Source organism: Electrophorus electricus, chromosome 19, assembly GCF_013358815.1.
Source record: "Electrophorus electricus isolate fEleEle1 chromosome 19, fEleEle1.pri, whole genome shotgun sequence".
NCBI classification, from domain to species: Eukaryota; Metazoa; Chordata; class Actinopteri; order Gymnotiformes; family Gymnotidae; genus Electrophorus; species Electrophorus electricus.
This window is the reverse complement of record NC_049553.1, coordinates 10,057,301-10,067,652: the sequence shown is the minus strand read 5'-3', so window position 1 is coordinate 10,067,652 and position 10,352 is coordinate 10,057,301. Positions and strand designations below refer to the sequence as shown.

The 10,352-nt window shown below is 44.1% G+C and overlaps 1 protein-coding gene across 1 annotated transcript; it reads right to left on the bottom strand.

Moving 5' to 3' along the window:
* Nucleotides 1–71: 71 nt before the first annotated feature.
* On the bottom strand, nt 72–9,805 carry pygmb (phosphorylase, glycogen, muscle b). Its single transcript, XM_027026462.2, has 20 exons — nt 9,431–9,805; nt 8,217–8,318; nt 7,868–7,946; nt 7,638–7,741; nt 7,255–7,386; nt 6,549–6,660; nt 6,198–6,280; nt 5,838–5,981; nt 5,554–5,646; nt 5,224–5,370; nt 4,884–5,047; nt 4,488–4,602; nt 4,190–4,291; nt 3,914–4,061; nt 3,038–3,096; nt 2,750–2,891; nt 2,317–2,524; nt 1,831–1,965; nt 1,498–1,564; nt 72–1,254 (listed from the first exon to the last, which is right to left on the bottom strand). Exons 1-20 carry the CDS (start codon nt 9,671–9,673, stop codon nt 1,105–1,107), a joined length of 2,529 nt encoding a protein of 842 aa, XP_026882263.1. The 5' UTR covers nt 9,674–9,805; the 3' UTR covers nt 72–1,104.
* Between the last annotated feature and the right edge of the window lie 547 nt (nt 9,806–10,352).

The window sequence follows — 10,352 nt, the reverse complement described above, 5'->3', positions numbered from 1 at the left end:
CGCCATGAGCACCAAGCTTTTAAAGTTGTAAAGAAAAACTTGACATACCCAAATAAACGACGGAGACTCTGTAGGAGTGTATAATGTATCTGCTTTATTATCTTATAATGGACTTTCAGTGATTGGACGGTATTGAAAGAACATTCATAGAGTAGGTTTTGGACCCAACTCCGAATCATCATAGCCCACAGCTAGGTGCAGAATAACTCATTTAGTTTTACTGACTTTCTCTAAGTAATACAGTAAAACTAGTGCTGTCAAACACTCAGTACCTACAGACAGTGTATTATACTCCACACTCCAGTGGTAACTTCTTGCTACGCAGCTTTAAACAAACACGTTTAGATTACTTTCAATAGGATAAGGACTAAAGCAGATTAGTATGCATGTTTGGTGATTTGGGACCAAGGTTTAAGATTCTTCCAGTGACTCGCTTATCAAACTGTAAACCGAGTAGTAGAAGGGATGGGAAGAAGTTCCATATAAACACACACACACACACACACACAGAAAGATATGAATGCACACATACATGCATGCATGCTCATGTGCATTACCCCCCCCCCCCCACACACACACACAGGCAACTTTTCACTGACAGAATTAACATTATGTGAGAAACCTCAAATGTCACAGTTTTTGAGTATGTGTGTCTTACTTATCCATAACTGGGTTGTTTTCTATTCTTCTGTTCATGATTGGAAGACATAGTACCATTTCAACATAACATATTGCAAAAATTGTTATCATTCTATTCCTATGGCTAACACTGTTTAGATGGTTTCTGGTTCAAGATAAGTATGAGACAAAAGTGCCGTACGTACACACACACACACACACACACACACACACACACACACACACACACACACACACACACACACACACACACACACACACACACACGACAGAGAAGAAGTTTAAGCTCTGAGAGTGAAGCTAGTGAACCAAAAGGCGTGAGGTACTTTGGCAGTCCCACGGCACACTGGGGGTGGAAGCAGGCATTTCTTTATGACAGAACCACTTTGATGTCTTCACAACGGAGAAAAGAACTGAAACAGGAATGGCTCCAGCAGGGGGAGCGCTCGCGTGCCGGTTAACTGCCTAGCGTAGCTCATCTGGGGCAGCAATCTTCTCCAAACTGGGCTCCACCCCCCAGATCTCTCGGGCGTACTGGGAGATGGTGCGGTCGCTGGAGAACTTGCCACTGCCAGCAATGTTGTGAATCACCATCTTGGTCCATTCCTTAGTGTTCTGTAACAGACAGGTTCAGTTGCATCTTTATATGAAATTCTTTGCTTTTGTGTTGTGAAAACAGATTTTCAGGAAGGCACTGGTTTCAGTGTATTTCTTCTGACAGAACAAGGCTTAACTAAAATAATAATAATTTAACAATAATAAAATTAATAAATAAAGTATAAACATTTGACTAGAAACCCCCAGAAAATTTTAAGTGGCATATGCTTGTTTTCAGAAGGGAGCCTCTTCTGCACTCACCTTGTACAGAGTGCTCACTCTGTCCTGACATTTGATGTAGTCCTCATAGTCAGCAAACACTTTGAATCTGCAAAAGAACGTCACAACACCACGGACAAGAATCTTTGATTAAGAATTACATGTGCCTGGCAGGGGCAGACAAGGAGGAAATTGCATCACTAAAAGAGAACAGATGAAGGACAAATGACAAACAAAAACTGGTGAATGTAATGTTTCTGATGGAGTATATTGTTTTTGCTTTTTATTGTGGCTACAATTACAGGGAGGAGACATTTTTACATTAAGATGCTTCACATCCAATGACAGAACCGCGAGTGATATCAAAAATATCACCTATCATGATGCATCAGCATGTTGACCACATCCTTGAAAAGGTCTGGCTGGCAGGGGCTGAAGAAACCTCCGGAAATTTGGTCAATGGCCTGCTTCAGTTCAGGGATTTGATTGTAGTACTCGGCAGCATCGTACCTGAAGACAGGTTGTGTCTGAGTATAAGACTGAAGCATTTAAATCCAGGTGAATCAACTGCCCTGAGTATCAAAGCATCTTTGCTGTAATGATGGCTAAAGCCTTACTGGATAAACCAGTGTTGCAGTCTCTAGTAAAATTAAACAAAGGTACACATATTAGGACAAAGTTATGGATCTTTTAGTAAAGGTGAAAAGTTTTGGATACGTAAAGTCAGTGAGAGTTGGTGACTGGAATTTGTACAACAGTGTAACCATTTATGAACTCTTACAACAAATGAATGAGCTGCTTAAGATAACCAGGTCCATTAGCGGTCAGTTCAACTATTTGTTTGCTCTTTTTTTTTTTTACCCTTTCTTGTCCAAGGCCTCCACGTCCTCCACCCTCATGCCGAAGATGAAGAGGTTCTCCTCTCTGGCCTCCTCTGCCATCTCCACGTTGGCCCCGTCCATGGTGCCGATGGTCAGAGCGCCGTTCAGCATGAACTTCATGTTTCCTGTTCCAGAAGCTTCCGTGCCTGCCGTGGAGATCTGCTCCGACAGGTCTGCTGCAGGGACCGCTACAGAGGGGAGAGAGGCACAGTCAGAGAAACAGAGGGAAAACATACAAACAAACAAAAAAAAATACATGACAAAAAAAACAACAAAAAAAAAAACTCGAATCAAATGATCATGTGAACAAACATATCTACTCCACTGCCCTAAGAAAAGGTTCAAATGAAGAGGTCAAAAAAGATTAATATAGAATGGTATGAAAACTTCTAACACAGATTATAGTACCACACCTTTTTCAGCCAGTGTAACCCTGTAGTTCTCCAGGAAGATGACTTTAAGGCGGTCTCCCACCACTGGGTCATGGTTTACAACATCTCCAATAGCTGTAATGAGCCTGATGATCATCTTAGCCATGTGGTAGCCTGGAGCAGCCTTGGGGAAAATAGACTTAGCAGTGCTCAGGAGAACTGGATAGCAGTGAACAGGAAAAATTCCAGTCTTTCCGTTGGGAAAGAAATCACTGTAGATGTTACTGCAGATGAAGGCTAGCTGTCACAGAAAAATGTGACTGTTCTCACCTTTCCTCCAATCATGATTGTCCTGGGTGTCCAGGACTTGTTGGGCTCCTTCTTGATGCCTGAGTAGAGAAACATTAATGTTAAATGAGCCCTCAGTCAGGTTAACCAGACCCAGCTTAAATGTAGTGTAGTAAAATCACAAATATCTTCATTCATTTTACCATATGACACATATGCTTTTTTAATGATTTTAAGCATAGGTGCCTCAGACACTGTAACTGTAGTTGGAAAGGCTGAAGTGAGGTGGTAGTGAGGTGGTAGAAGATGGAGTAAATACATGATGTGATATTGAGGTGGTAGTGAGGCGGTAGTGAAGTGGTAGAAGATGGAGTAATTACGTGATGCGATAGTGAGGCGGTAGTGAGGTGATAGTGAGGCGATAGTGAGGCGGTAGAAGATGGAGTAATTACGTTATGCGATAGTGAGGTGGTAGTGAGGCGGTAGTGAAGTGGTAGAAGATGGAGTAATTACGTGATGCGATAGTGAGGCGGTAGTGAGGTGATAGTGAGGCGATAGTGAGGCGGTAGAAGATGGAGTAATTACGTTATGCGATAGTGAGGTGGTAGTGAGGCGGCAGCGAGGTGGTAGTGAGGTGATTGTGTGTACGTAGTGAGGTGGTAGAAGATGGGAGTATTTACGTGAACCGATAGTGAGGTGGTAATGAAGCGGTAGTAAGGTAATAGTGAGGTGGTAGTGAGATTGTGAAATTGGAGTAATTACATGAGGCGATAGTGAGGTGGTAGTGAGGTGATAGTGAGGCTATAGTGAGTCAGTAGTGAGGCGGTAGTGAGGCGGAAGAAGATGGAGTGTTTACGTGAGCTAATAGTGACGTGGTAGTGAGGCGGTAGTGAGGTGGTAGTGAGGTGGAGTAATTACGGTTGTAGAAGGTGATGATGTGCAGGCAGTTCAGTAGCTGCCTCTTGTACTCGTGGATCCTCTTCACTTGGATGTCAAACATGGAGTTAGGGTTGATCTTCACCTTATATTGCTCTTCCAGATACACAGCAAATTTCATCTTATTCTCCTGCAAAAATCAAAAGGATAATTAGATGAAGCAGAACATGGATTAATTATTGGTGTAGGGATGGTTGAGCAGCAAAGTCAGTAACATTAAATAACTGATGAGTGAGAGATTAGATTAGATCTTCTCACTTGTTTGATCTTGGCAACATCTCTGATGAAGGCATCATCATTCACAAAGTTCAGGAGTTTCTTCAGCTGACCCAGATCACGGATGTAGTCTTCACCGATTCTCTGATGTATTTAAAGAAAAACCCAGCAGATCAGGTAAATCTGCAGAAATCCAGCCCCACAGTCCAGATCATACACACCATTATACTGTATATCTTATGAGAAACAACTCACCTGAAGTAACCACACTTCACTACCATCTAACCACACACAACCATTACATGGCTTATTCTCATGTTCTGAGCGAAATGCCCCTCACCTCGGCGATGACCTCAGCAAGGCCAGGGTTGCACATGGCCAGCCAGCGTCGAGGAGTGATGCCGTTGGTCTTGTTCTGAAACTTCTGTGGGTCCACTTCAAAAAAGTCCTTAAACCTAGAAACAGCACTCTATCAGGAGTGTCCACAGACCATGGATGGTGGAGACAACTGATCTCTTGTATATAAACCCATTAAATAAAACTACATTTCCTGTAATTTCAGACGTACTCCAGTGACCTGGAGTACATGGTAGATGTTGGTAGATGTTGGATGTTTGGTAGATGTTGGCTGAAACCAACACTGACAAGCAGGTGACCAAATTAGCACCAGAAAAGCACACATCTCCTGTTTAACTATACGAGCTATACAAGAGTAGATGTAACAAGTGGCTCTTACACTGTATTTTTGATGATGTCGGAGTGGATGCGAGCCACTCCGTTCACAGCATGAGAGCCAACGATGCAGAGATGAGCCATGTTGATTCTCTTCTGCCCGCCCTCCTCAATGAGAGACATGCGCCTCAGGCGATCTTGATCACCAGGGAACACGGAGGAGATACGCTACAAGAGACAGAACATGAGGGAAGCAGTGAGACAAGAAAAATACTGATTAAGTAAATACCTCAGTGACAATTTTCTATAGTTTTCTAGATGCATTACATAGTGTGTAATGTAGTGTTGTGTGGAATGCAACAAGGTTATAAGAAGTTGATTCAAAAACAGTTGTTTCTGCTAACCTCCAGGTGGCGCTGGTTGATCTCATAGATAATGTCCAGATGTCGGGGCAGGAGGTTGTGGAACAGGTCCACGGGCCATCGCTCCAGCGCCTCTGGCAGGACCGTGTGGTTGGTGTACGCACAGGTACGCACTGTGATGTCCCATGCCTGCAGGACAGAAGACAATACTGGATCTCATAACCCGGAGCAGGATACATAGGACCACGCTTAGCGTAAACAATCGACACATAGGAAAACAGGCCTCCTTTTATGAGAATTGATTATTTGTGATTTTATGTTCCAGAGTAAAAGGCATCGTGGTGATAGACGTGTCTACGGTCCACAACTCACTTTGTCCCAAGACAGCTTCTCCTCGTCCACAAGGAGACGCATGAGCTCAGGGATGGCGAGAGCTGGGTGGGTGTCATTCAGCTGGATGGCCACCTGAACAGGACACAGGAAGGTAGGACAGGACATCAGCCGCAGGGCAGATTACACTGGATCGAATCAATGCACAGGAACTCTCTTTTGGCTAAGAATCTACTGTTCTTTCATTCTCCCCATTCATCGGAATATATATATATATATATATAAAACGAAGGATAGGAAATGCCAGATCTCCAGCACAGTGTCACCTTGTCAGGTAACTTGGTCAGGTCCACGCGAACAATCTCTGTTGAGCCAAACTTGGACGCTTTGAAGCGGCGGATGATGTCCTGAAGAGTAGCGGCCACCACAAAGTACTCCTGTTTTAAACGCAGCTCCTTGCCCTCAAAGAACTGCCAAGCATGCGCACACACACACACACACACACACACACACACACACACACACACACACACACACACACACACACATACAGTTTACAGCTGTTACCCATATCAAACTGATCGACTGCGGCATGTCAGTTTACTTTGGCTTGTGGGGGATGTTCCTAAAAAATATTTGAGTTGTTTGGAGCTTTTCTAATGATTTAATATAAAGTCCATACTTACATTGTCATTGGGGTAAAGCACACGGGAAATATTCTCTGCCAGATTTCTGTCCAAAACAGCCTGGATATAGCCACCCACATTAACTGTTGAGTGCAATATTTGTTAATGTATTAACATAAAGGCCAGTGGTTATAAAATATGATGTCTTCAAGAATTTTGCAGAAGTAATAATTTCTAAAGTACTAATACGTATAAAATGGTATTAGTATATTATTCCATTTTTGTCAGATTTTTTTTTTTGTGTGTGACAAAGTAGTATTTAAAAATAAATAAAAACTCTAGAATAGTGATATTCAAGAATGGCACACAACCACTCCTCAGTTTATTGATTATAGATAGTGAAAGACTCACAGTCTTTAAGGTTGAATTCACAAGGAGCCTTGGCTGACCAGAGTCTCATGGTGTTCACAATGTTATTCCTGTATCCGGGGACTGGCGTATCATACGGCATGGCCAACACCATCTGTCCAAACACACATGCCTTGTTATGGAGAACTGGTGTCACTCGGACTATAAGAAGCTCTGAGGTCATCAAGGTCATTTTGACCTTTCTGTTGAAGGTATATGCCACAATGTTGGTTGACTATGGGGTATTGCTAACCCCTTTGCAGAGCTGACCAATTTTGCCCCAGAGATCAACTCCTCTGCAGAGTTCAGTTTCAACCCTAATATAACATATCTGATCTGACTAATCAAAGTCATCAATAGCATTTGAGAAAACTGAGCTAAATCGATTATATTACATTACATTACATTACATTACATTAGGGGTGAAGCAAACCTGTGCAGTGCAGCAGATCTCCAGGTGTAGACAGCACAGTGGTTAGGCTGTTACAACCCAACCCCCTACCCCTCAGTCAATTCAGTATTCTAAGTCAGCCTAATTCATTAACTGCTAAATCCACACCAAGCTCTAACATGACCTTTTCTGATGTCTTATGGGAAGTCATATGAATTTGCAATTATTAAATCATAATGTCTCGGTGCACCTGCCTTTAAGAAAAATTGCCAGTTTCAGGATTGGGCACTTCTGTTTTACTGGTTCTTCTGTTCTTACCTGTGTGTCGACCCATTTGACTCCATCAGGACCGCGTTCCACTCGGCCATAGAAGTGCACGGGCCGCATGTACTCAGGGCGGGCCTTTTCCCAAGGGTTGCCATAGCGCAGCCAATCATCCGCCTCTTCGACCTATTACCCATCATCATTTGTGATGTGTTACTGCTACAGGTGTAATAGCTTTAGACAGTAAAGAACTAACAACTTCACTGCTCCTTCTCTCTTTCACATAAAACAGGCGTGCACACACACACACACACACACACACACACACACACACACACACACACACACACACACACACACACACACACACACACACACACACACACACACACACACACACACACACACACACACACAGAAACCAGACAGTCACTCACCTGCCAGCCATTAACAACTTTCTGGTTGAAGATTCCAAACTCATACCGGATGCCATAGCCATAGGCTGCGAGACCCAGGGAAGCCATGGAGTCAAGGAAACAGGCTATGGACAGAGACCAGAAGATGGGATGGGAGGGCTATTAAAACACCCAGCAACCCTCCATCCCTATCAAGACTCTTACACACTGAATTAATGTAGAATTAGTGTAGAATTAGTGCTGCCTCTGACCTGCCAGGCGCCCCAGACCGCCGTTGCCAAGACCCGCATCCTCCTCCATGTCCTGCAGCTCTTCCATGTCCAGGCCCAGCTGCAGACACACATTTATAGCAGCTTGAATATGAACATAACCAGAGGCAGTTGTCTCCTTTCTTCCAGAGGCAACATTTCTGATCTCTTCCATACAGAGTGTAATTTTATGTAAATGATACGGTTTAAGTATGTTACATTGTGAATCTGTGCAGTCCACTCGATGTAAACAGACTTTATTTACAGTAAATCCACTTGGACAAACTGGATTAGCAAAATAGCTTGGATCATACTTTGCTGTATCAGGGTCTGTGACTGGTGCCATTCTCACCTGGTAAGTGGCCTCGTCGCAGGCATTCTCAAGGGCCAAATTCACCATGGTGTTTTGCAGCGTGCGACCCATGTAGAACTCCAGTGAGAGGTAGTACACGCGCTAGACACAGGGGGAGACAGAGAGTCAAATGTCACTTGCTAGAGGTCATACCTCTTTTCAGTCTACTCCCGTGGGAAAACAAACCGAAATCTAATGAGGGTCTTCAAATTTGAGTAAGCAGGGGCAAAGCAAACAAACAAAAAACCGGGAACGACAACGTTGTGAATTCAGTGTAAATGCTAAGACAGTCATTTCCTTAGCCGCACGGTCGTCAGCTCCCGTTGCAGGGCTCGAGATGACGAATGCAGCTGAGTCACACCACTCGGACTGTGCACCCTTCAGCCCTCACGGAATACCCGACCCTTAAAACCGTCCGCTTTAACTGTGCAGATAATCATCTTACAATTTGCACCTAGCATCGGCTAGCATCACTTTGCATGCATGTCATGTAGCAGATGGCAATGAAGCGGAGAATAAGAACAAAGCGGCGTGTCTGTGCCCCCTGGCATTTGTGCGTGTGCATAAATAGCTGCACAGCTGACCTCTCAACAAAGGTTACACCGTAAGGATGCCCGTCATTCTCCCACAGTGGCTATACATACGCGACATTAAGAGCATTAACTGAAGGCCTTCTTTTTTTTTTGGTTGCATGCCAAGCCATTTCCAAGTGTGATTACATCTTATTGTAAATGTGTAACACGACAAATTATGGTGACCTGCTATTACTATATACGGATAGGCGGCAGTGAATCAGCCTGCTAGTATTACGTAACGGAATACGGCTGGTGCGACGGTTGTCGTCGAGCAGCTTAGCTTTCACCATTTAACACTCTCCCTATGAGAAAATTTTACTGTCAAAAAGCATGAGTGTCCATCCTGTCATCTGATACCGTCTTATGCTTATGTAATAAGATGTAAAGCCATTTCAATTGAAGATTACTTAGAAGGGTAAACTACATTATCGAAGCATCTCTGCTGTTAGATAACATTAACTGATGCAACATTATTTCCTGTTTAAAAAACAATCAGGCACGATTCGTTTTTACTGATACTACATAAGTCACGAATGCGAGAAATCCGATCATCGCCCCCTCCCCCTCCCCCTTTCCTAGATGTCGGGGAAGTGGTGTACTTGCGGCCGGGTCGGAAAGATACAACTGCCGAGCGCTTACTTTAGGGTCAGTCTCGTAGTAATGTTGCTGTGTTCTGATCCATCTTCCCACCAAATGGTCGCGCACAGTATGCGCCAGGGCGAAGTAGTAGTCCCGCTTCGTTGCCACATTACGATCCTTTACCAGTGTGAAATGTAAATGGCGATTAAAATTGGTTTTAAGATCGGCAACGTTTTCGACCCCGGCGAGACCGCGCACCGAAATTTGTTTTCTCTTCTCTTGGTCTGTCAGTGGCTTTGACATCTTGAACAGTCTTGGAAACGATTTAATTTCGACGATCGTACGGCGAGGACGGTGGCCCGTGTGATGCCGACTGCGTCTGATGCAGTGCGCCTCACACCAGCAGCTCACTGATGCAGTAGCACAGGGCGCCCAGGCGGAGGACCTTTAATAGCGTCCGCGGAGCTGTAGCGCACTGTGGGCGGACCGTTTTACGAGCTAGACCAGTTGGCCTACTGTATTACAAACGAGAAAACGGACCTATACGAAATGCTTACAGGGCATGTCTGGTGAACACAGAACCAACAGGCCAGGCTCGAATTTGGAAAAAAAAAGTTATATTTCACAGATGTGTAATTTCGCTCCTGTCAGTATCATTCCTAATCCACTTTAGGATCCCAAACACCTTGATCTTAGAAAACCCTAGGGCGTTTAAACCAATCCTCGTCCCAAGGAACTGGCATATAACCAGCTTAAATGAAAAGTAAGCTGCATACGTTTTTAAAGTCCCGATTAATATTGCAATCTTTTTTAATTCGGACCCTGAAGAGGCCGAGAGTTCTTAACGCAGATGGGGAATGCGCATGTCTAACCACATGCGCTATGTATAACCTTGGCACGGGTAAGCGGAGCCACTCTGCGGCAGGACAAGGCCATAGAATCCGCCTGCGGATGACGTCCGAACCTACGCGACGTCTACCGC

Bases quoted from the DNA above. Each gene is read 5' to 3' on its own strand.
- pygmb (XM_027026462.2), bottom strand. From the start codon at position 9,673: ATGTCAAAGCCACTGACAGACCAAGAGAAGAGAAAACAAATTTCGGTG. The intron at 6,661-7,254 runs GTAAGAACAGAA...GTGTTTGGACAG, and splicing joins TCAAATGGGTCGACACACAG to ATGGTGTTGGCCATGCCGTA. The intron at 4,062-4,189 runs GTGAGAAGATCT...TGATTTTTGCAG, and splicing joins ATGTTGCCAAGATCAAACAA to GAGAATAAGATGAAATTTGC.